The 25,587-nt window shown below is 42.5% G+C and overlaps 3 protein-coding genes and 1 long non-coding RNA gene across 5 annotated transcripts; 3 read left to right on the top strand and 1 right to left on the bottom strand.

Annotated features, from left to right (window-relative positions):
* Positions 1–684: 684 nt before the first annotated feature.
* On the bottom strand, positions 685–6,997 carry LOC133929882 (uncharacterized). Of its 2 annotated transcripts, none has more exons than XM_062376639.1 (4): positions 6,962–6,997; positions 1,497–1,617; positions 826–945; positions 685–749 (listed from the first exon to the last, which is right to left on the bottom strand). In XM_062376639.1, the coding sequence occupies exons 1-4, from the start codon at positions 6,995–6,997 to the stop codon at positions 685–687; spliced, it is 342 nt and encodes a 113-aa protein (XP_062232623.1). The 2 variants fall into 2 exon arrangements, with proteins under 2 accessions (XP_062232623.1, XP_062232622.1); XM_062376638.1 differs by having other exon boundaries at positions 1,497–1,620; positions 6,965–6,997.
* On the top strand, positions 4,009–5,329 carry LOC133927944 (uncharacterized). Its single transcript, XR_009911404.1, has 3 exons — positions 4,009–4,262; positions 4,349–4,455; positions 4,917–5,329. It is a non-coding gene; the product is annotated as an uncharacterized LOC133927944 (long non-coding RNA).
* A 4,677-nt stretch (positions 6,998–11,674) lies between the features above and the next one.
* Positions 11,675–15,354, top strand: LOC133929278 (ER lumen protein-retaining receptor A-like). The gene is made up of 6 exons (XM_062375974.1): positions 11,675–11,892; positions 11,967–12,232; positions 13,837–13,952; positions 14,724–14,797; positions 14,881–14,944; positions 15,020–15,354. Exons 1-6 carry the CDS (start codon positions 11,802–11,804, stop codon positions 15,054–15,056), a joined length of 648 nt encoding a protein of 215 aa, XP_062231958.1. The 5' UTR covers positions 11,675–11,801; the 3' UTR covers positions 15,057–15,354.
* Positions 15,355–16,737: 1,383 nt separating this feature from the next.
* On the top strand, positions 16,738–19,203 carry LOC133929277 (enoyl-CoA delta isomerase 2, peroxisomal-like). Its single transcript, XM_062375973.1, has 2 exons — positions 16,738–17,577; positions 18,979–19,203. Exon 1 carries the CDS (start codon positions 16,832–16,834, stop codon positions 17,558–17,560), a length of 729 nt encoding a protein of 242 aa, XP_062231957.1. The 5' UTR covers positions 16,738–16,831; the 3' UTR covers positions 17,561–17,577; positions 18,979–19,203.
* The last annotated feature ends 6,384 nt before the right edge of the window (positions 19,204–25,587 follow it).

The raw sequence follows: 25,587 nt of genomic DNA, 5'->3' as shown, positions 1-25,587 counted from the left end.
TTTTAGAATTTTTTAAAAAACTGTATTTTTTATTTATATGAAAAACTGTTTTTAAAATAAGATATTAACTTCTATAATAAATTTTTTAAGTTTCTCAGCATATAGCTTCTAAAAAATATCTCTCAACAAGCTTCTCAGTTTTAGTCTATTTTTTTTTTTAAATCAGACTTCTTCAAATTCAAAAACCACTTATTCAGAATTACATTTGTTCTGACTCCTAATAGTAAAAAAACAGAATTAGAAATAGAAAACAAACATGAACATATTTTGGCAGGTGGCAGCCTCCATTTACTGTTCGTTCTGGTGAGGCATTTCCATGACTTCTGGATGTCATCTCACAGCACCTTCGAGTTGTCTATGCAGTTGGACTAGTTGATTTACAATACAGACAGCCGCAGCTTTAGATTGATGCAAAGTTGCTAACACCACAATATTTTGCAACAGGCACAGGTGCAGTTTTTTTTCAAGTGCAACAGATGGATTATATCTGCTATGCAGCAAAGTCAGCACTCTCCAGTATAAGTTCAGTGGCAGGTCTACAATAGCGGCCAACAAAAATAACTATACAGGTGCTAAAAGGAGCTTCATTGTCTCTGAGAATTGCAATCCAGAATCAGCAACCAAATGAACGATTCACATGATTTTTACACGGCTCTGTTCATGTTGTAAGTCTTCACAGAAGATTCAACCATCACGGATCAAATTTGTTGGCTCACTCAGAACATACTTAGGCAGCTCGTACTTGGCACCTGCAACAAAATTTTCAGTGTCAGTCCTGAACAAATCATGAAGAAAAACACGGATTTGCGAATAAGACATGCTCACCTCTCTCGTCGTAGCAAAGTGTCATGTCAGGATTTGAAATGATGATTCCAGCACTATCCGCTATGGTTTGTGCAAGGGCTAAATCAGATACTGCAGCAGCTCTAAGAGCATCCCAAATATCTGGACAAAGAGATAGTAACTTTTTACAAAGGTTATGCTCATTAAAGTGTCCTTTCATAGTAAAAACCGAAAAACTTGTCATCGAAACTTAAAACCGATTATTATACAACAAATCTGTATTTGGTCAGTATCAACAACTTGTGAAAATTTGATTATATTCCAAACCAACTATTTTTTGTGCAACCAAACTGAAGATTATCCAAAAAGGGAACCAGATGAAGACAGACCTTCGAAACGGAGCGATCGAATCAGATTCACCAGTAAGGCAGGGTTCGTATTTCATATGAAGCCAGTACCACTTAATTCAGGGCTCAGTATCAATTTTATCTGAAGAACTGAGCTTACATTGAACAACTAAAATCCTGAGTTTAAGGATACTAATTGGACAGGTAAAACCAAACATTAGCCAGTAATCATCAAAACATTGAAAAGAGAGTGATAAAACCAAATAACTGAAGACTAGCAAAATGAAATCAAGTTGCAAGAGTTAAGCAGCACACGTCAACAGAAGAATTACTTATGTTCAGATTTGCGTAAGCAGTTAAAGATACCTTTTTGGCCACCGTAGTGCGGAGCTGTGTCCCAGAACTCATCACGCATCTGTTTGAGTTGTGGTTGTGTAATTGGTTGAGTGTGCTTCCAAGCCTTGGGCTTTTTCAGCTTCTTACTGTTCTCTATATTCATGAGAAAATCTTTTAACGTTCATTATTGAATAGATCCAAAGGCACAAAATTATGATGTAAAAGAATTCTGCTAATAACCCTAAAAGAAAGAATAACCCATACAATCTATCAAGCTATCATGGTGCTGGGATACAGGGCGTAATCTGGCAGGCAGAAATCTGAACTCGCGAACTATTAGTAAAAGAGTAGTGTAATTATTTTCTTTAGTTAGCTGCAAGAGTTGGTAAGAGAGTGATGTGATCATTTTCTTTAGTTAGCTGCAAGACAAACTAGCAACAGAATTTTCTTCACGAGTCTACAAGAAAGATTATGAATGGATGTCTCATAATTTGTAGAACAGGGAAGGAAAAGGAAAAGCTAGCCTTCATTAAATTCTCTTTATGTAGACTGTGAGCAAAGTTACCAGTAATTTAACAATCTAAAGCACTATTACTAATGCTAAATTAAAAAGCATCACAACAGCGAACAGAAACTTATTCTATATGTTTTGAATAGCGGGTATAACAAGCACTTGCACAAAATAGTGCTTCTTTTCTGAAATGCAACACCTAATGAAGTACTTCGAACTAGATAAGGCAGTAGAACTAGCAATTGAAAAGGAAATTTTACTTATGTCAAATATCTAACTATTAGGTATATATACATAAGGAGCATATTATATATAGATAGGATATCTTATTAGTATCTTTAACGACTCTGAATATTGCGGATTCGAATCTGCATGACCCGATATACTAAAGATCATGAAAGTTCATGCTAGGAAGATATCGATCGGGTTAACCGACTTGAGTACGATTAGTATCCAAATTAAATTTGATTGCATTACATTGATCGATAAGATGAAAGACTCCTCATCGATTACGACAGGATTCATGATAGTGCTAGAGCCTATATAAGGCGGGGGCCAGACTCTTGAAAGGATAACTTCTAAAAAAAACCTACAACTTGAACAACTTAGAGCAGTCCAACACAACTTAACTCGACGTAAGCACTAAAACCATAGGAGATACTTGACGATTTCAACTCTAGTTTAGTTTAATTTAGATCTAATCTACTTCTTGTAATAGATTTAACCACATTGCTTGCACTTAATAGAATACATATACATATACATCAATATTTCTGTAGAATGTATAGTATTACTCAAGCTGGAGGTCTAAACCTGTCTACATCACGTATCTTGTTTTGTGCTCGATCCATGATCTTAAAGATACCCTAGTCTAATTATAGACACATTATCAAGAACAAATTTTTGATAACTTAATCTATATCTTTATAAAATACATGAATTATAAGACAATCTATACCCTATATTATGCACAATCAAACGGTACACAGTTAAAAATTCTCCCCATCACTTTCACTTCCCGTTGTTACGGTGATTTGGAAACCGCATTCCCGCTTCTTGCGCTGAACCCACCGCCTCCTCGTCCCCAAACCCTCCATCGCACTGACACCTCCGTCTCCGCTCAGGCGACCGCTACGCCGACGCCCACACCCAGCGCTTCCCCCCCGGCATCTGCTCTCCTCCGCCCTCTCACCACGTGCCGCGGCAAGCGCTCCTCCACCACCGCCACCCGCGCTGTTGGTGGACACGCATTCGCCGCCGACGGAGAAGATGCCGCCGCCTATGAGGTGGTTCCGGAGATCACCGACACATCCTTCTCCGCCACTGAGGCGCTCCCTCCTTGCCTCGGCCACCGCTAGTCTCCGTCTCCGACCTCGCCAGCCTCGACCCCATCCCGTCCCCAACCGTCGCGAGCCGACCGGCACAAGCAAGCGCGCGTGTTGCCGCTCAATCTAACCCTTCGCTGATTCGTGCCTTTGGTCTAATGCCGTGGTGTGTAAATCGTAACCAGGTTAATCGAGAGCTCCTCCTACTTCCGCGCAATCCTTGACGGCAGCTTCAGGTCAGCAAAACCTATGCCCCCCAAGCTCTTAAGCTACAAGTTAGCCGCAAGAGGGCAAAATTTCTCACGAACACCTGTGGGTGCAGTGAATCGGGTAGAGACCATGTGCATATCGGCTGCAATTTGGAGGTTGCCATACAAGTCCTGCGCTATCTGATTGAGCCTCCCTAAAGTTTCACCATCACACAAGATAATTTTCTCCCGCTGTTCTCAACTGCCCGGGAGGTTCACACAAGATAATTTTCTTTGCCGAATCGAACACCCGAGGCCGAGTCGAATTCCGACACCCGTATCCATGTCCAGGTAACACTGCTTCAACGTCCTCCCTGTTAGCCCCATTGACTGATTGTTCGACAAGCCGATCATGCTGGCCAAGAAGCAGATAAATGACACAACCCTTCTAACCCAACACCGTGTCTGCGTCGACACATCAGTAGGAAGTTTCTTTCCATTGCTGATAGCAGCTCATTGGTTCCCACATTAAAGTAATCATCATTGAATAAGAACTCCAATTATTATTATTCTCTGGTTGCCCCCAGATGAACATCCAAGTGCTATGGAGTCAGCTACATAATGGGTAATGGCCATCTGATGAACTATGTTAGACGTCATGATGGGTTGTGATCTTCAGTTCCCTTGCACAGATATACTTTGTCAAGAGTCTTAAGAAGGATCAAATCAGCAGCGACATTGTCATTGGATTATGCATGTCAAAAATCTATAGGTCGGTATTGGACCCACTGCCTATTTATACTCCTATAAAATGCACGAATTATGGCAGTAACACTCTTTCCTTTTCTTCATTTTTAGAACAAGTACCACTCATTCTTTTATATGGTTGCAAATGGCCTTGATGGCACAGCTCTAACGGTGACCGGTGCATTGCGTACCAAGGTTTCATCCTCTTGAATATGAAGGTGAGCATCTTGGTTATGCCTTTGCATATCTATTCACTTTGCATGGTGGTTTGCTTTCATGATTTGATTGATTCAGTTCTAGGGGTGGACTTGGAGCACTATATGGAGTGATTAGCACTTTTCTCGTGTTACTTTTCATCTATGCTTTTGCAATGACCAAATTGACTAGAGCCCACAAGAACTTTTCTCTGGACTTGAATTATGATGTTTTTGGATGGTTGGCAACAAAGGGTGCATCGCACGTTTAGACATTTAGCTTTCTATGATTATGTGGAATAGTTTAGAATGATATGTAGCCTCTGATTAAGGTCTCTACAATTCGTTCTCCAATTTCTTGCATGTGATATCACTAATTTGAGTTGTGGTGCATAATTAATTCCATCGTATTGGTTGCTGCGTTTTTCCTGCTCTATATTTAGATTGATCTCACAAGCTTCTCGATCTCCATGTTTTCCTTTCAGATCTAATCATGGATGCGCATGGTACTGAAAGTGGGCCCAAGTATTTTGTTTCCTTTTTTCTTCAGGCATTGTTCCTTACCTAATCTTCATCTAAGGTCTGCTCCAGTAATTGGCATCCAAGGAAGCAGTCTCATGTTTTCCAAATGAAAAAAAAATGCAAAGATTTTTTCCAAGTTCAATTGGTAGGTTTTTAGAGTTCAGGCTAAAAAACTACAAGCTATGCATTAATGTTTTTATTTGAATTCTATGGTTGTTTAATATGGTTAGAGGTGAAATTTGGGACTTGCAAGAGAGGTTGAAAACCCAGAAGACAAGGACTACTCAATTTGTCTACATTTTCATCGTCTCTAACCAATTTCTTTGTTTATTAACTGAACCTAATTGGTATGCGCTTAACTTTAGCTTCATGATATAATGGCTTTAAGTGGAAAATTTAAAATGTATTAGTTATAATAATAATAGCAATAGTTAGATCTATGAACAATATGTCGAAATTGTTAATCATTTCAACATATGTAAATTTAATCATATTTGAGTTAACGGCGTCACTCTATGGCTTTGACACAACCCCTTGCTATTCTTGATGTCTACTCCATATCTTTTTTTTAATCTTATTTGTTAATAACTACTATCGGTTGTTTTATAGTGATTTTAAATTTCTAATAGATGTTCCTAGCGTCACCAAAGGTAAAAGGATAGAACACGTAGATGATATCAAAATAAAGGTATAGTAGCAGAGCAAAGCCTGAAGTGCAAGAAGCGAGTGGGTTATATGGAGGTTTTTTTCTTGAACATGCAGCTTTTGCATTAAAGAAGGAATAAAGTACAGGTATAATTGTGTTGTAAGATCACAATGGATTATCCACTTGTGTATTAATGGCAGGGGTGGAGCCAAGACATATTTTGTTAAATGAGTTGATATTGAGAAGTTATTGGTTGTTAGATTTTGGTTTTTGTTGGCTTCAATGACTTAAATTCAACTGCTTAATAGCAATTCTTCATATTTGTGCTTTTGATATTTGCTTCTATGTTGGATGTGAGGTATTTGATTTTAAAAATATTCAGTATTACAGATATGTTTTACACGTACAATAGCTCATGATGATGCTCTTCTACGTGAAGCTATTGTTTATATAGAAAGTGATCTTACCTGCGAGTTTGATAAAATGTGGGAACGCTTTATATGTTCGGTTGTTGCAAATTCCTACGCGTTGTGCATGGTGTGTCTGAAACATAATTATTTTTGTGTAAACATGAAACCGTTTTGTATAAAACATAGTTTCTGTTACAACGCACAGGCATCTAACTAGTCTATAAAAAATCTTTCGACCTATGGTGAGAATAAGGATATGTTTGTTTTAATCGTAGATTATAGATTGTAAAAAGCTAGATTGTAAAAGCTGAATTGTACAATCCAATCTCCAGATTATAACAATTTAGCAATCTGTCTTCTACTAATTTTTGCAGATTGTACAATTCAACTTTTACAATGCAACCTGTCTGTTTCAGCTTGCAGCTTGTGAGGCCCTAAATCATCTTTGCTTGTATTAGGTACAAACAAAATAGCTGTTGTCCTCCAAGAGAATATAACCGTAACTTCATATGCCTTTTAGAACATGATAATGTTATCCCTCCAGTAACCAAATACTACCTCCGTGATGTAAGATTTTCCACTACTGACTCCACTATACCGATAGCCTTACCGAAATTGGACAATTTCATCGAGGAAAATCAACAGTTGTGCTAACATAAACAGTAAAGCAAATACAAACATCATTGCAGTAACCCACCAGTGGCAATAAGCTAAATTTCCTCTTGATCAACACTTGTTCAGCTGAATTGTTGCATGACTCGTGAATTGATGTCTTAAAGCTATGAAATTTAACGGTCACAAAGGTTCACGTAATCAATAACGAAGAAAACTAATGAACAAACGCGTTGATCCTACTTTTAATCGCAGCGCCTGGAAACAACTCAAATCGGACCTTAGTACCTAACAATTCACAAACAAGGAAACCAATCGAGAACTCAAGCATCAAGAAGATATCATCGACTTTGGAAGTGGATCCAGCGCAGCCCATGCCGACGGCCGATCAGACGCTCATGGGGCGGGTCTTCCAGAAGCTTCTGAAAGCGGAGCCGGATCTCGCAGCGGGAGAGACGGGTGGAGGGAACGGTATCGTCTGATGTTGTGCCTTATCGTCAGAGGTAAACAGTAAAATGAGTCTACTGCTACAGTGCCTATGATGTTACTATTTATGAGAATACAACATATTGTTATTGTTCATAAAATGTACAGATTTACTGTTCATTCATCTACCCGCGAAACAGGGCGGTCGGGTGGACCAGGGCGAGGCAACGCAGCGTGGTGGCGCGAGGAGGCACGGGACAATAGCGACGAGACAGGGGCGGGCTGGGGTGGTGCGATAAGGGGCAGCGGTAGCGAGACAGGGCGGCGGCGGCATAACCGGGTGGGCCGGGGTGGAGTATTTATATGATGTAGAATGTTAGAGTTTGGAGGTGAGATATTTATATGGCGGGTATATGAGTTTCGTGAGTATGGGTATGCCTTACCTATATCGTACCCGTTTACCTGTTGGATAGTATTTTTTTTTACCAACAAACATACCCGTGTGTACCATTTGCTACCGATACCCTACCCTATTTGGGTATTTACCCGCGTGTAAATGAGTAATCGGGATAAATTATCATCCCTAGCAGTCATAGAGTTTCGAGTTTTGTTTGAGTTGGTTGATGGGTTGAGATTGTTATTTACAGATATTATTACTATGGTTCTTTTTACATATATGTTCAGTTGATAGTTTTGGGTTATATAGCTGTGTTGGTTAAGTCTACATGCTCAAACATGTTTTTGTCAAATTTTGCTTTCGCATATAAATTTTACTTAACCGTGTGGTTGTATTCTTGCTAACATCCTAATTCATAATCCTTGAAGTCGGGTTATCTATAAGTACTCATGTCGGTGTATCAGGAACCAGGGGTCCCTGAGTCCCGAGACCAGGCCGGCCGTCCGCCACGTGTCACCATCCCGCGAGGTCCCCCCTGCAGGATGAGGAGAATCTAAGTTCTGGGAGAAGGTGCTCGGGGCCACAGCCTCTGGTTCCCGAGCACCCCAGTTCCCCGATGACCCGCAGAGTCCAAGTACCGGGAAGAAAGTGCTCGAAAGGGTTCACACTCGCCCCCGAGTACCATAGTCCCCCGATGGTTCGAACAACCAAGTGCTCGGGAGAGAGTGCTCGGAGCTGCACATGGCAGCCCCCGAGGACTCGGTTCCCCGAAGGTTTTACCGAAGTGCTCGGGAGAGAGTGTTCGGGGCTGCACGTGGCAGCCCCTGAGGACTCGGTTCCCCGAAGGATCTGCTCAAGTACTCGGGAGAGAGTGCTCGAGGCTGCACGTGGCAGCCCCCGAGGACTCGGTTCCCCGAAGGATCTGCCCGAGTGCTCGGGAGAGAGTGCTCGGGGCTGCACGTGGCAGCCCACGAGGACTCGGTTCCCCGAAGAATCTGCCCATGTACTCAGGAGAGAGTGCTCGGGGCTGCCACGTGGTAGTCCCCGAGGACTCGGTTCCCCGAAGGGTCCTACAGGAGTGCTCGGGGCTGCACGTGGCAGCCCCCGAGCACTCGATTCCCCGAAGGTTCGCGCAAGATCGCCCGACGACCCGAAGGGTCCCGTCGGCAGGGTGTCAGCCAGTCAAAGGTCTAATGCCGCATTTAATAGGCACGCGCGGCCTGACATCCTAACATCCTGACATTCTCAGCTGCCCACGCCTTAGTGTCAGTCCCTGCCATGCCTTGGTAGGGGGGCGTGAATCCATTAATTGCACGGGTCCCGTCCCGTATCATCCGGGTGACTCGGGGTAACGTTGCCAGGATCGAAGCGTTCCGCCTGTCACCCTGCCCTGGCAGAAGAACAAGACAGGGTGGGCGCACCGAGCGCCTCTGTGGCCGCCCGGTGGGCCCTCTCAATGGCGCCGGTGATGTCCACAGTGGCGGGTGGTCGGATGCGCGCCGCATTTTTCCACCGCCTCTGTCACTTCACCAAGACGGAATGATGACGCATTTCTCCATGGCGCCTTGGCACTCGCGCCCCCTCTTTCCCATTCAGGATAAGTCGAGGTCGGCGTGTGTATAAAAGGAAAGGATGGAGAACACATGAAAAAAAAAGTCTAGGAGAAGACTAAGTTCAATCGAAGTCGACAACTGATCCCAAGCAAAACCAAGTCCAGTTCAACTAAGCCAAGCCCAGATCAAGAAACGAAGAACATCACAAACAAGCTCGAGCAGAGCTAGAACACGGGAGCCTCAAGCTCTTTGTAGATAACACACCCTTATAAACCAGACACATCCTTGAAGAATTCCCTTCAAGGAAAGATATTGCACTCACACAGGAGTAGGGTGTTACGCCCCCGTGCGGCCCGAACCTGTCTAAACCCCGGTGCATCTATCTTTTTTTTTGCACTAGGTCGATCATCCCCCACCACCAGCCGGTGCATTTATTTCCGTTTCCATTTATTTCCCCGACGAGCTCGTTCAGGATCATCCCCCCGACCGAATCTTTAAAAAGAGGTCTCTCGGGATCCCTGCGACAGGAGTTCATCCTCCGACAACTCAATATGGATTAAGTCTTGTGAGTACCTTTGTACTCATGTTGCCCTTTTAGGTGCTACCGGCGAGGAAGAGTTGATCTTTAGCTACTTCACGTTCGCTAGGAGTGATGTCAAGTATGAGTAGACAACTACTCGAAGCTCATGCTTTTATGATGGAGCATAAATGCATATGGCTTCATCCTCATTTTGTTGTTTATAGTTTTAGCTTCTGTTACATAGTTTTCTTTTGTCTAGGAGTTGGTTAGTTTCAGTCTCCTCCTAGCGCTCTTTTGCTATAAATTGTAAGAAATTGTGGATGCTTAAGAACTTGTAATATAATTAAATTACTCGCACTTTGTTAAGTTTTGTTGTGATGTGATATGTTGGAAAGACATGTGTTCGATCTTGGACACAAAACACGTGCCGAGACTACTGGAGCGGTACTATGATTAATCATTAAATTCCTCATATGAACACAAGCTCATGCAAGAAAATGAACTTTGTTAAGCACAGAGATCAAGCCTATTTTTGGCAGATTATAAAGTTGTTTTTCTCAAAAAAAACTCTAGCCTATTACAAAGACTAAGATTATCATCTACTCTCCTTTAAAACATGTCACTAGGCTCTCAAATAATTGGCTAAAAATTCTCCCACAGCTCTACCCCTCTATTATAGCTTTTGGGAGCTTTTTTGACCCTTAAGTTTCCTTGTTCTCAAAATATCCTTCACCGGTAGTGTACTCCTACTTACCATCGGGTCATTTTGGTCCAGATTTTGCTCCATTCCATCGAACGACCATGTCTTCTTCACGACTTAGCTTCGCTTCGATGCAAGCTTCGTAATGATGTCACATGACCATTCAGTCCTCCCATAGTTTTGTAATCAAACCGCGAAACCCTAACACGCTTCTCAAAGCATGACTAGCCGCCACTTGCTTTGCCTCAAACAAGCGCTCCGATGTCGACGCGTGTACTCCATCTTGCGATCTTGACTCCTGACAAATCTCTCCCAATCCTGATCCCTCGGACCGCCTTATCACTTGCATCGGAATTCCCTTCGCTTGACTTTGTCATAACACTATCTTTATCCTTCTCCATCCATGCTTTGTTTAACCTCCACGTGTACCGTTAGGATCACACTGAACTTCGCCTGACCTTCTTGATCGTCTGGCACAAAGCCTCCCACTTAGCTCCAATCATCTCGTCGTCAACTGCCAAGTCGCATCTATCACTTGCACACCATGAAACAATTAAACATGTTCTCCCACTCTAAACCATCTTTAAGTTAGCTTAAAACAAAAATCCTTAGTTCAAAGCACATTCCGCAAAACTCGAGAATACCGGATGCTCCGATGTGTTCTGTGATTGAATATCGGACCATTTGGTCAGTATAGCTCATTCTGCATGATGAAAGTTTTGTTCTATGCAAATATTTGTCCAATGCAAAACTCTGATGTACACAGTTCAATCACCAGAGTATTAGGTGTGTTCAACTTCTCCAGATCACAAGCTTACAAGCTCTCTGCAAATATTTGTCTAGTGAAGCCTCCATTGTTCAATGTACACACCATCGGACCATTCGGTGAGTGTTACTCCTATGTCCACTGAAAGATCTGCTCTCTTAAAAAATTAGTTCGGTGAGCACTCCTTGCTAACACCAAAACATCCAGTGTTCACTTCAAATTTTAGCATCAATCTTTTTATCCTGCAGAAAATAATCCGCTGCTCACCATCACCGTACACCGAATCATCCGGTGACCCTTTCAAATTTTGCCACCATACAAAAATGTTCTGATGCTTCCTTTACTTTTACACACCAGACCATTCGGTGCAGCCAGAATTCCAAGCACAGAATAATCCAATGAGGCTAAAATTTCCAGACCCAGAGAAAATTATCAATTCCATTATTCCTTTAACTCGAATTAGTCATAAATAAAAATAAACATCAATAAATATATAATAATCAAATTCGAGTCAAGTCAAACATTATTAATAACTCAGCACAATCAAGATGCTACATCTCTAACTTTGATTTCTCATACACATATTCCACTGGTCAACCAGTCACTGACATATTCCACTGGTCAACCAGTCACTGACATATGGTCCCTGCTATACAGTGTCTGTCCACATTGACCCACGACGCTCGCACCTCCCTTCCCATTTCTTCCCGTCCTGGCGTCCTGCCCACCTCATCTCCGCCATTTCCCCTCGCATCTAGAGTTGTTGTTCTAAACCCCCAAACCCTAACCGCTGCGCCGCCGGCGCCGCAGCCGCAGCCATGAACGCCTTCCGATTCCTCGGGGACATGACCCACCTCTTCTCGGTTCTCGTCCTCCTCCTCAAGATCTACGCCACCAAGTCCTGCTCTGGTAAGCCGTAGCACCGCTAGGGTTTCGACCGCATAGGGGGCTCGCCGCTGACGAATCTGGTCGCCATCGCGTAGGGGTGTCGAGGAAGACGCAGGAGCTGTACATGGTGGTGTTCGTGGCGAGGTACCTGGACCTGTTCACGGACTACATCTCTCTCTACAACTCGGTGATGAAAGTGGTGTTCATCACCAGCTCGGCGGCGATCGTGTGGTGCATGCGGCGCCACCCGCAGGTGCGGCGCACATACGACAAGGATCAGGACACCTTCCGCCATGTGGCGCTCGTCGCTGCCGCCTTCGTGCTCTCGCTGATATTCAACGAGCGGTTCACCTTCCGCGAGGTGATGTCTTCGCTCATCTGATCTGGCCTGGATTATTCATTACATTGTTGAATTGATGGTGTTATGGGATGTGTGGTGAAACTGTAATTTATATCAATTCAGTGTTTGTTTCGAGAAATATGATATCTTTCGCATATTAAGATTGTGCATGCCACCATTTCGTTAATAGAACGGTTGAACCTAGAAAACAATTGTAACTAACATCTTGTGTTTGACTAACTTGTTGCTAGTGATGTGTGACAGTTTCATCAACTAATTTAGCTGAATGTCTGGTAGAGCCACAGCACCAATCACATTTCACAGTTTGATGACCCGTGCAATAGGAGCATACCTGATTTCTTAGTTTCATGCAGTCAAAGGCTATCTGCTCCTTTTAATTTAATAGGCAAAGTTAGGCAGCCGACAGATTGTTTGTGTACATGGCTAGATGCCATCTGGTGATGGTCGAATTTTTAAATTCATCTTGAGCCGACATATTAATCTATTTAACAGAGTAATCTACTTACAGTAGAAAATTTGATGATTAGTTTGCTCCGTAATCCCTAGAATGCAAAATTGTAAAGGAAAGAGTGAACATCATCGAACTCTATGGAATTCATTATAACTTCTAAAATTTTCTTCACCCTGCACATCCATGTAATCGATCAACATTTCTTCCTACTTTGGTAAATTTAGTACAATTCCATTTCTCTGTATTTATCTTAGTCATAGGGTATAGTTTATCTTTCTTTTGTCAGTAACTGCCTTGTGTGGGCAAAATGCCCTTCCTTCTTGTTAGTCATAGAATCAAAGCCGGATGGATGAAATGGCGCAAAGCCTCTGGCATCCTCTGTGACAAGCAGGTGCTATAAAAGCTGAAAGGTAAGTTCTATAGGATGGTGATTTGACTTGTGATGTTGTATGGCGCCAAATGTTGGCCAACTAAAAGGCGACATGTCCAACAATTAAGTGTAGCAGAGATGCATATGTTGCGATGGATTTGTGGTCATACAAGAAAGGTTCGCATTCGAAATAATGATATACGTGATAGGGTAGGGGTAGCGCCAATTGAAGAAAAGCTTGTCTAATATCGGTTGAGATGGTTTGGACATATCCAACGGAGGCCTCCAGAGTCACCTGCTCATTGCGGGATATGAAGACGCGCTAATAATGTGAAAAGAGACAGGGGTCGACCAAACATAACATGAGAGGAGTCTGTAAAGAGAGACTTGAAGGAATGGAATATCCCCAAAGAACTATCAACGGATATAAGCGTGTGGAAGTTAGCAATCCACTTGCTAGAACCATAACTTATGCATCAGTCTCCTTACACCGTAATTACTTTCATTTTGTTACTAGTACTAGTACCTTTATTATCACTATTGTTTTCACATCATCTTTTTAGTTAGATCTTGTGGGTTTCATCTCTAGCCTGTCCCAACTTGCTTGGGACAAATATTGTTGTTGTTGTATTATCTACTAATCTGTAAGTTAAAGATAACATACCAGAATACTTAAGATATAATATGGTACTGGACTTACTGAAGTGTTGCTAAATCGTTCCAAAGATTCATTAACGTGACAAATGGAGTTTCCTAAAAGGCTAAAATACTATTACTATGCAGATATGCTGGGCATTTTCAATATACTTGGAGGCAGTGGCAATTCTCCCGCAGTTAGTTTTACTCCAGAGAAGCAGAAATGTAGATAACTTGACTGGACAATATGTTTTCTTCCTTGGGTATGAGTTTTTACTCCCTATAGGCAATTCACCATTTTGCTTAACACATTTGTTGTATTCAAAGCCTGTCTAACAAGGAACAGATGAATCAATTTTTGTGACATTCTGCATTGAACTGTCCTATGTTGTAGCCAGGAAAGATATTATTTGCAGCATTTACTATTTATAGATGTCCGCAATAAGTGGCACAAACCTATGTTTTATGAAAAGAACAACTTCAGACTATGGTATAAAGCAAAGTAATATCTTTGCTTTAGATATGTAACCATGTTATGACACACAGTTAACTGTTGAATGGCATTCACCACTTTCTGGAAGTAAATACACAGTGTCCAATTGACGCTTTAGAAATATAGTAATGAATGATCATGTGTTATTTCAGTTGAGGGAGGGAGCTTGTTGGTAGTTCTCTATTGCACTTAAGTTGTTATCAAAAGTACCGAGTAGTTTTGTAGTATGAACTTTGAACTCAAAACTTTGCCTTTGAGCCTGAGCTTCTAGACCTAACTTTGTAGGTCTGTGCTATACTTTGCAATCTTAATTTGTATTTTGACCATATTTGAATTAGACTTGGGCTGTGGATTGTAGTTAGTGTGCAGTTTAGCATATTCTTCTTTCCAGTGATACATGCTGGGTGGACAAAATCTGAGTTTAATATCTTAGAATTCTGAGACACGAAAGAATTTCTTTAGAAGATTAAACTTTTAATTACGCTTCTCAGTTCTGTGACTACTTTATCTCTTTATAGTCACAACATACTTATATTCACAGGGCCTACCGTGCATTCTACATTCTAAACTGGATTTACCGGTATTTCACGGAGGGTCATCACAGCAGATGGATCTGTAAGTTGACATGTTTCTATGGTAGTGTTTTATCTCACATGTTTAATGAGAATTGCTGTGTCCTAATGGTCTATGTCTTTCAGCTTGGCTTGCTGGTTTGGTGCAAACAGCTCTATATGCAGATTTCTTTTACTACTATTTCTTAAGGTAAACTGCATACTATTGTCATGTCATTGGCATACTAGTCCTTGGCTATTGACAATTTAACGTTGATCTTTACAGTTGGAAGAACAACGTGAAGCTCGAGTTGCCTGCTTGATCATGCTTCGTCGTGCCAGAAAATGTGCTCACTACATGACTCAAAGTGTTCTAGAAATTAGTTGTTAATATTGTCAGGGAGAGACTTGGTAATGAATTGAGCAGTTGCAGTTGATGCCATACCCTTGGTCTTGCCTGTGAGAATTGATATTTGTGTTTCCCATGGCAAAGTCGATACGTTTGGGAAGCTTACAGATGCTGCGGCACAGAAGTAGACTAGCCCCTTTTTCTACCTCGTACTTTTGATATAGAAAATCATATATGATACAATTCAGTTGGTCTGTTGTTTGCCCGCTCTATTTCACTTGCCGTGAACAAATAATGTGATGTCCAGTTTTCTTGCCAGTTTTTGTAAAACCGGTATGTTCTGAACTATGCATTTTTCCGGTGCTTTGCCACACCAGAAATTTTCGCTTGGACAGTCAGCTGCGCTTCAGTATGTTCATTCATGGGGTGTTTGGTTTGAGGAACAAGACATCCATCACCATCTCATTTCTAACCAAACAACTATTTTGTTTGAGGAATGGAACAGATTGATCCATCACCATCTTATTCTTCACACGTGAAGGGGTTGTCTCATCAAAACTCATGGGATAAATCCATGGACCATCCCATCTAGAATGGTCTAATCCCTCAGCCCAAACACCCCAGACCAACCGGTCTCATGTGTTTGATGATGCGAGTTGTGTGATGATATCATCGCCTCTTTACGAAACCTGCTTTGCAAGTTAATCTGCTGAAACTACCTCCTTGTCTAGATGTACAAGGTAGCAATTAGCAATTTAATATAAGATCTGCAATTGATTCGTGCTGGACTGGTGCTAACTGCTTAATCATGGTTGAATCACCCGATGCTTATGCCGTCGACTCCAAAGTCCAGACATTTCGCGTGGACATGATAATACGAATGTCGTAAGTTACTCGCCTCTTCCGCCATCCATTTCAGCTTAATCCGAAGTCTACACATCGAATTAATCTCTCGCCGTTGGAGCGTTCGTGGGTCGCCACTAAGGGTATGAGTATTAAACACATATATAAAAATTATAGTCCAATACTAACTAAGACTATAATGCTTAAATATAGTTGACTATGTTGTAAGTATTAATATAAACAATGATGTATAAATATGCACTTCATTCTGCTACCATAATTAAGAATAAAAAACAGTTTTTCTATAAGCACCTCTTTAGAGTCTGTTTGTTTCGGATTCTGGATTGTGCTCCACAATCGGATTATGCAAATAAGTGGACAGATTCTGGAAGCAGATTGCAACAACTCAGATCTGAATTGTACCTCAGAGTAGCTTCTACAATCTACAATCCAGAATCCAAGTTCTCACAATCCGCAGGAGAAACAAACAGACCCTTAAACCCCGTTTACATCCGCGTATGTCTTGCGAGTTGCGACTTGTGTGAGAGAGGTCTTCCAAGCAAGGGATTCGTATCATCTGACTTTGTTGAAGCAATGTCAGATAACAAACAGTGTCATGACATTAGCTATTCTGAACTATTAGATCTGGAACGGATGTACCAGATTGTCTGCTATAGTAGCTTTATAAACAGTAAAATCGATACAGTATTTTACTACAATAAATCACTATAATAAATAATAATAAGATACTATTCACCTAGAGTTAGATTATTGTATATTTCATAACGTTCAGAGCATAGGAATCCCCAAGCAAGCGGTTGGTCGTGACGTTGGCTAATAATCCGTTGCTCCGCCTCTCTGCGCTCCACACCAACCCCAAGAGAAGAGAACCCAGCCGCTGTCACGATGTGCACGCTGGAGCAGCGCGGCCGCGTCTTCGTCCTCACCCTCACCGGCGACGGCGAGCACCGCCTCGGCCACCCCCTCATCTCCTCCCTCCGCTCCGCCATCGCCTCCGCCGCGGCGGCCGCGGCGTCGGCGGGGCCCGGCGCGGCCCTCGTCACCGTCGCCGAGGGCCGCTTCTTCTCCAACGGGCTCGACATCGGCTGGGCGGGGACCTCCCGCGCGCGCCTCGGGGAGCTCGTCGACGCGCTCCGCCCTCTCGCCGCCGACCTCCTCGCGCTCCCCATGCCCACCGTCGCCGCCGTCACGGGCCACGCCTCCGCGGGCGGGTTCCTCCTCGCGCTCTGCCACGACTACCGCCTCATGCGCGGGGACCGCGGCGTACTGTACATGAGCGAGGTCGACATCGGCCTCCCCCTCCCGCCCTACTTCATGGCCGTCCTCCGCGCGAAGATCACCGCGGCCAATGCGCTCCGCGACGTCGTGCTCCGCGGCAAGAAGGTCAGGGCTGCGGAGGGCAAGGAGATGGGCATCGTGGATGTTGTTTGCCCCAGCGCGGCCGAGACGGCGGCTGAGGCCTTCAAGCTCGCCGAGCTTCTCGCGGCGAGGAAGTGGGACGGGAGCGTGTACTCGTCCATTAGGGTGTCCATGTACCCCGGGGCGTGCAGGTCAGTTGGAATTGTTGAGGAGAGCGATGAGGAGAAGAGGAAGCACTTCGCTTCCAGACTCTGATGTCGTGACTGCTAGAGGTCAGTGTTCCTATAACTTTCGTTGCTTTTCTTGTCACAGAGTAAACATTATCAATAACGCTAGATGAGAAAACATACAGTTCGATTTGCGCTGTACCCCAATCAATTCAGTATCCCAGTAATTTGAATTATGTCGTTGAATTGTAAGAGCATATACAATGAGGTGCTTATGAAAAAAAATCGGTTTTTTTTTGTCAACTGCACTTGTACAAGTGCTCAGGCACATGACAAGATGTTTACTTAAGTACTGCTGTTTATATTAGTGCTAACAAGATAATTAATCATGTTTAAGCACATGTAGTCTTTGTTTACATTAGAAATTACAATTTTTATGCAGGTGTTTAACACTCTCTTTCCTTAAATACCTAGTCATAAGCACCTAGCATTGTTCATGCCCTAAGAATCTACTTGGTTTGAGCTGCAGTTGTGATTCTTGAGACTTGAGAGTAGCTTGAATTTGATTGGGGTTCATATGTAGCCAAGCTTAACTGATTCGGTTATTGAACTTATTGGGTCAACCAACGTTAAATATGTACAAGCTAAGAGCATAATGGAGAAAGGACCAATTAAATACAACACCGTGACCGTGAGGATCTTAACTATAGAGGTGAGCTTAGTAGTTGGGTGGACTTTAGGTGCTAACAGTCACCACCGTGTACTCTTTCCTTGTCCATCTCTCTGTCATAATATTAGCTACAATTTCTACAATTTTCAAATTGTTTGTGCTTAGGATGTTTGTCCACTGTACAAACTCGTGGATTTTTTAAATTTAATCCCTTATGATCTTTTTATAGTTTGTATGTGCAATTGGTTTAATGAGGATTTATTTGTCAAGTTGGGGGCAATAGTGTAAGAAGGCCTTGACTCATTGGGTCATCTTATATCATGTCTTTTGCTGTCCTGGACTCATGTTCCTTATGATAAGGTGTTATTGGAACTTATTAAGATTGCATACCTGCTAGTGTATACGATAACAACCTAAAGAACAACTGGTATAGCTATTCTTACTTGTTGCTTATTAGTATATTGAACCACATGCTTCCCAATAATGATGCAGTCATATCTGATATCATGATATTGAATTATTTGGCCATCGGACTCTCACGAAGATGCTCCTTTATTTTCTATTGGGAATTTGATTCGAAGGTGGTCTGTATTTTGCATCACCGTCGTCATTATAAGATCAAGAGTCTGATTTTCATGTATCTATCTGTGATATTTGTTTTCCCTGTCACCATTGATCTACATTAACAAAGCATACTAGAATTAAAGGTGCTGCATAAGCTCAAAGTATCTCCTATGAGCTATGACTACACTACATTTGCTACGAAGTTACATTGTGTATACATGGCGCTGCTATGTGATGCTAAGCAAGCAACCACTCCTTTTTCTTTTCTGCAGGTTTCTGTGGAACCATGGAACTCCCTTCACATTCTGTATGGGTACATCGACCAGCCATTGATGCTACGTATGATGTACTAGTTGCAAACCTTGTAATCTAGCTTCCTCTGGAAGTGGGAAATAAACTCGAGCTCCTCTCCCCATTTTGCTTGAAGAACTCCTGTCATGTGTGCCTTGTGGACTTTATATTATTGCAAGAAGATTCCCGTTTAGGAATTTGCCGTACATGTTCATATGTCGTGCTTGATTTCACGTAATTTATCCATGCTGGTATATTGGAACTTAACAAGTTGCAAATGGTTTCACGGCATAGTGGTACCATTGGCGGAGCTGGGCGGTGTTCAGGGTATGCCGAGCACCTCTAAAAATCTCAGATGTCACCAGTGAGTAGTTTAATATTATGTATAAATTTGTATAGTATCTATTATTTTAATATTTGAAGGGATAAGCCACCACTTTGCTCTCAAGATTACGAAATTACCACATTAATCTGAAAAAAAAATCACTTATTGTTATGAATATCTAACTGTCTAAATAAAAAAAGTCTATTTCAAATACGACTAATAAATAACTAAATTTGAAATTAAAAATTATAAAAAATTATCAGTTCGATTTTTATAAAGTCTGGGAAGTAAAATATCTAAATAAATAGTCTAAATAAAATAAAATAAACAGCTAATTTTTAATCAGAGTTATTGTAATAAAATATCACAGCGAGGCTAGCCACGCTATTAGCGTAGATCACCTTGCTAATTAGTCTAATTGTATATGGTTAATTACGTTATTATGCTTGTGCACACCCACTGTTGTTTTGTACCTCTGCTGCTGGGTGGTGTTATCGAGTTGTTTTATTTTCTAAGTGTTTCCTTTTTAGTGTACGTTGAACAATTTGCATTGTCAAATCATTTCAATTCACCACGACTCACCCCGATTTCCCGTCGTGGTGCTAGGTGGCCGCCCAATTGATAATTTGCTACTGGAAATGTTGGACTTCAACAATTTACCACCCTAAAATTTAGCTTCGACGATTTGCCACCATAAAGATGAGCACCCTTGATTCACGGTCACTTTGGACAATTTTGCCCATCGTTACACCTATCAGCTCCAACCCCTTCTTGTTTCCCTTGCGCAGAGGTGGAAGTGGTTGCCATAGCCGCTCGCCATCCGACAGGTAGTGTCATGGTAGAGGAGGGCTGGAGCAGGAGCATCTTTCCGTGGGCGAAGAGCTAGTCAACCACGCACATATTCGTTTCTGTGGCGTCGGTGTGACACCCTGGCGCTGTGTCTGCCATGGTCAAATTCTTCCCCTGTGTAGTGCACGACAAAGTCAAGCGGCGCAGAGGAGGAGGCCGAGGAGGAGACAATGGGGTGGGGGAGACGGTGGTGGCGATGGAGATGGAGGAGTCGGTGCCAGCACCGACGGCAGGAGTGATGGAGAAGTTACTGTGGTGCCGAATGCCGAGGAGGTAGGACATGGAGCAGAGGATGGCGACGGTCGCGAGGTGGAGTAGAGACGAGCGGTGGCTGGTCGCCGCGAAGGACAAGGGGTGCAGCTTCATGGCGGTCGCACCCACCGCCAAGGCGGCTCGGTTGCTGCTGTTGCTTCCCTCTGGCTACTGGGATGGGCGCCTGCGAAGTGGGAGCGGAGGGAGAGGTGAAGGGATCGGAGTGAGGCGAGGAGCACGAGCGAGGGTAGGTCAGGGGGGCAGCAACAGGTAGACGATGTAGAAGAGGGTGTTGTCCGGTGGGTGTCGTGAGGGGAATGGGTAGAGGATAGAGCAGACAGGTGGGACCACATGCAAAATTGTCCAAAGTGGCAATGAATCAAGGGGGCTCATCTTTACGGTGACATTTTATCGAAGCTAAATTTTAAGGTGGCAAATTGTTGAAGCCCAATGTTTTTAGTGGCAAATTGTCAATTTCCTCGAATCTATCCACCACCAGGCAGCCTCAATCCCCTCCAGAGTCCAAACCTGCGACGTGATCTCTTCCGCTACGGAGCCCCCGCTTGCCACATCCGGCCCGGCGCCACTATCTTCTCCCTTACACACAATCGCCACCTCCTATCACGCTGAGGCGGCATCCGCTCTATCCTCTGCCGGCGGCGACCACGTGGGATCCTCGTCCACGCATTCCAAAGTGAGGCACCCTCTCCTCCGACTCCTCCCTTCTGCTTGCTCTCGCCTACTGTACGGTTGCGCTGCCCCTCACGATCGTCTTGACTACGTCAGAAATGCATGGGGTCCGCGTCCATGGGAGGAGTAGGCAAAGGTGGTTCTGAGATTTTGGTGACCTGAGGTGAAACTAAAAATGGGGCCTATTGAATTGAAACATCAAAAAATCAATTAATATATAAATTGTAAAGATAATATTCAGTGTATTAAAAAAAATATTTTCGATAAAACTTAAAGTATATCAAAAAACAACGCTCACCCCCAAACACTTTCTAGATACCATCTTAAATATTTTTCTAATATTTCTATATGTGAAATCATTTATGATGATATCAACATCAATCTCTTCCAACTATTTCTTCTCAATACATAAAGTTGTCAAACCATTTAATCCTTCTTAAGATATTGTGGATCTCAAATAGTTTTTCAATAATTTCAACGTTGAAAAGATTCTTTCAGCCGGCAACAGTTATAGGCAAAATAAATAAGATTCGATAAGTAATAGAAACATTTGGATAACAACTTTTTTTTACATACTAAAAATTTTATATAGAAGATATTAACCTATCTCGTAAAGTCTATTTCATAACTCTTAACTCCAACATTAGATCATTTAACTCAGCATCATATAAACCATAAAGAGAAAGTATTTGCAAATTTAGTGCAACAATCTTTCAGCTCAATATCACCCAATTACTTCAAGGATGTCGAGCTCAGTAAAAACCAAAATATACTTTTGAATGTTTGGAGTTCTTCAAATCTATTTTCCAATTATGTGTTTACCATATCAACTATAACTAAAAATAAATTAATTTTAAAAATCTTCTCAGCTTGTAAAAACAATTAACCATAATCAAAGGTCAAAATCTATACACCACTGATACACCATATGGGAAGGGGTCTCCATATTTTGGGGGCCAGGGTGGCCGCCCCGTTTGCCCCCTGCAGGGCCAGCCCTGGGACGAGGGATGGGTTGCTGGAGGCGGCGGCGACCAGAGATGCCTGCTAATGCCCGTCGATGTGCAGCCCCAAGCATGGGTCGACAGATGAGGACAAAAGCTCAGCAGCTAAAGGAAAGGGAACATAGGTTCGGATGGCTGCCGATGGTGTTGCCTAGCGCCTAGGCAGTCTAAGTGGGCAACACTTGAAATTGGTGTGGTTATCTTTCTATATTTTAAACAAGAGGGATCCACTCTGCAAAGCTCTTTATATTTGGATAGCTAGTCCTGAAGCTGGATGAAATGAAATTTTACATTAGCGTGTTTTTTATGAAGTTGTTCGTAATTTTCGATTAGAAGACTTTCTCAAAGGAGATGTGAACTTTCCTATACACATTTTGGAGTAAACAAATCAAGTGTCACCCGTGGCTCAATAAAAACTGGTCAAATTGACGCTACATACAAAAAAGGGTCATGCTAAACTTCACATGCCTAAAAACGGGCATTTTTCATGCAACAACGCACATCGTCCAATTCCAATCTAACGATGTTTGGTCATCTTCATCCTTCATACTTTCTCCTAATGCTTCTTCCTCCCCATGATGTTGTGACATGCTCCCTCGCCCCGCTTGCCTCCGGTAGCTCTCTCGCTGCTAGATCTACGCCCACCGCCCGTCACCGCGCTAACCACTTTATTTTCCTCACCCTCATCGCCCATCGCCGTGCTAACCACTTTATTTTCCTCAGCCCCGCCGCCAACCCCTCCCACTTCCCGCCTCACCACAGCACCACACTGCCAGTCTAGCTACCTCCCTCTAACCACCAGGGTCGTCGGTGAACCCCGAAACCCTGAACCTTAATCCCTCCCCTAAACTCGCTAGTGTCCATCGTATTTACACGATCGTCTAAAATCTCAAGATTTCATGCACACTGTACTTGCTACAGGAATGGGAATTTGAGAGTTGAGATGTGCTGAAGGCTTACCCATTTTTTATTATTTCTTGATGGAGCTAACAATTTTGTTATCAATCAAACTCTACCCACCTGATGAAGGACCTATTTGTTTTTATTGCGATTGTGGATTATAGCTTTTAAAAACTAGAATAAAAAATAAATTATTGGATTCCACAATCCACAATCACAATCAAGATTGTGGCAAAAATCCACAATCAAGAGAAAAAGATGATTTTTTTAGATTGTGGGGGATAGGGATATGAGAGTGGGCATACAATTGTAGCAAAATTATCACAAATGCCACTGGGTATACCCTGCAGCCCACCTCACTCCCGAACCCCCCACACCCCTAGGTCTGTTTGGCTCTCAGTCGAATCCCGTCACAGGTGGCCACGTGATCTAGGGTTCACCGCTGCCGGCCATCCTTCCCGCCGCCTACTAGCCATCCCACCACCAGCCATCCCACCGCTAGCCATCCTTCCTACCACATGCTAGTCGTCCTACCACCGGCCAGCTGTCCACGCAGAAAAGCCTCGCTGCTAGCACATCTTCCCCCATCATCCCCAACGAGTAGCTCCAGTTACAGCTCCCTCCATTCTCCCAATTTTGCACCAAATCCTAGTTTGTTGGTCCTCTTCTCGAGTTGGCCTGCGATTGCCCAATTTTGAGTTCTTTGTTTCTTTTTCGTGGATTCAGAGTTCATCTGTAATGTAGGTAGCTATCCTAGTGCTAAAGAATGCATGTTGTGTGTTTTAAACAGCTCAATTTCACATGTTGTTTTTCGCCTGTGAGCAATATGATTTTTTTTTATTTCTTACTAGCTGCGTAATTATTTGTGGAAAAATAGATGGAGGAAACAGAAGCTATAAAATTTGTTCCATATAAGGCAAATTGAGTCACCTTTCACAATAAGGTGTTTTGTATAATTTGTGTGGAAGAAATAGATGCTAGGAATAAGCCTTTTGGAAATTTGAATAGCAAAGGATATAAGAATCTGCATGACAAGTCTTTTGCTAGGATGGGAAAGAGACACACAAAGCTACAATTTAAAAATCGATAGGATGCACTGAGGGGTTTGTATAATTTTTGGTTAACCATTAATAAAGGAACAAGACTTGGATGGGATAATGCTAAAGGAACAGTGGTAGCAAGCGACAGTTGGTGGAAAGAGCACACTAGGATATCATTTTGTTCTATTTCTTTGTATTGTAGCTAAGTTTGAAATGCATAATACTCTATGGTTTTCAAGGACATGCAGAATAGAAGAAGCTTCAGAATGTGCCACCTGAAAATCTCACAGAACTTGAAAGGATGCTTGAGAATAGTCATGTTGATGGTTCTTCTTGTATTCCAGATGAAGGAGTGGGAGAAGATGCTAGTAAAGAGGCTGTCAAGGAATAATTGGATGATGATGAAGGCCTTAAGGAAAGCAACATCAATAGGAAGGGTGCCAATGAATTGAAGCGTAGTGCGCCTCCTAATACTGATAACCCCAAGAAGCATAGGAACAACCCTATAGTTAAGATAATGAAAGACATTTTAGAAATTATACCGTCGTGGGTCCCCCTGCCAGGGGACTCTATTATTCTTTATACCGACAATAATCTTACTAACAGTTTATTTTCTATGAGAAAGTAGATTGTTACTATCTTTGATGTCTATTAGAGGATATATTATAGGGATAAAAGTACAATCATATAAATTGTGTTATCTTCATTGGTCTGTGATTACTTGCATTTTCTTTATTGGTTATTGCAAGCCTCAATACTCATGGCAATTTTATTATTGTAAGCCACTGTCCGTAGTTACACGGTCACACTCACATTATATAGTGTCATACATCATATATGGGTTGAAACTAAGTTTGGAGGCTCAACTATGTTCTAAATCTTAATTTAACAGCTAAGGGTATTATAAACATAACACACAAAAAGCAATCATCCAAGACATCCAGAATCTATGATTACCAAACAACACTCAGCTTTTTATAATCCAGCTTTTCACAATTCAGCTTTCCAAAATGTACCATCCAAAATCAAATTTTCAAAATCACAATAAAAAATAAATAAACCATAAATGATCATCATACCCACCAAATCAACTAAAGCTATACCCGTTAATAGATTCGGGTTGTGCTGTGTTAGTCCGTGTGCCAGAGTACATAGCACGGCTCGTGAAGGAGCATGTCGTGCTCGATTAGCTCAGACACGGTTAGACCTGATCAACACGTGTAGGTCTAGTCGGCACATTTAGGCTCAGATACAGTTAGACCCGATCAATAGAGTGGACCGATTCATACGTTTAAGTCCGGTTAGCCTGTTTAAAAAGAAAAGCCTTGAAAAATAAAAAAAATAAAAAAAATATGAAAACCCTTTAACAAGCCGGCCGTGCGGAGACCTCGACCTATGACACGGCCTGGCTAATCATACCGTGCCGTGCTCCAACCGGGCAAAAAAACGCGTGGATGGTGCCAGTTCTGAGATCAACTACCACTTACCTCTCGCACGTACACGTCACACGTGGCCTCCATTCCACGGCGGGGC

Source organism: Phragmites australis, chromosome 9, assembly GCF_958298935.1.
Source record: "Phragmites australis chromosome 9, lpPhrAust1.1, whole genome shotgun sequence".
Lineage (NCBI taxonomy): Eukaryota > Viridiplantae > Streptophyta > Magnoliopsida > Poales > Poaceae > Phragmites > Phragmites australis.
Note: the sequence above shows the minus strand (reverse complement) of the source record. Positions and strands in the feature narration are given on the sequence as shown.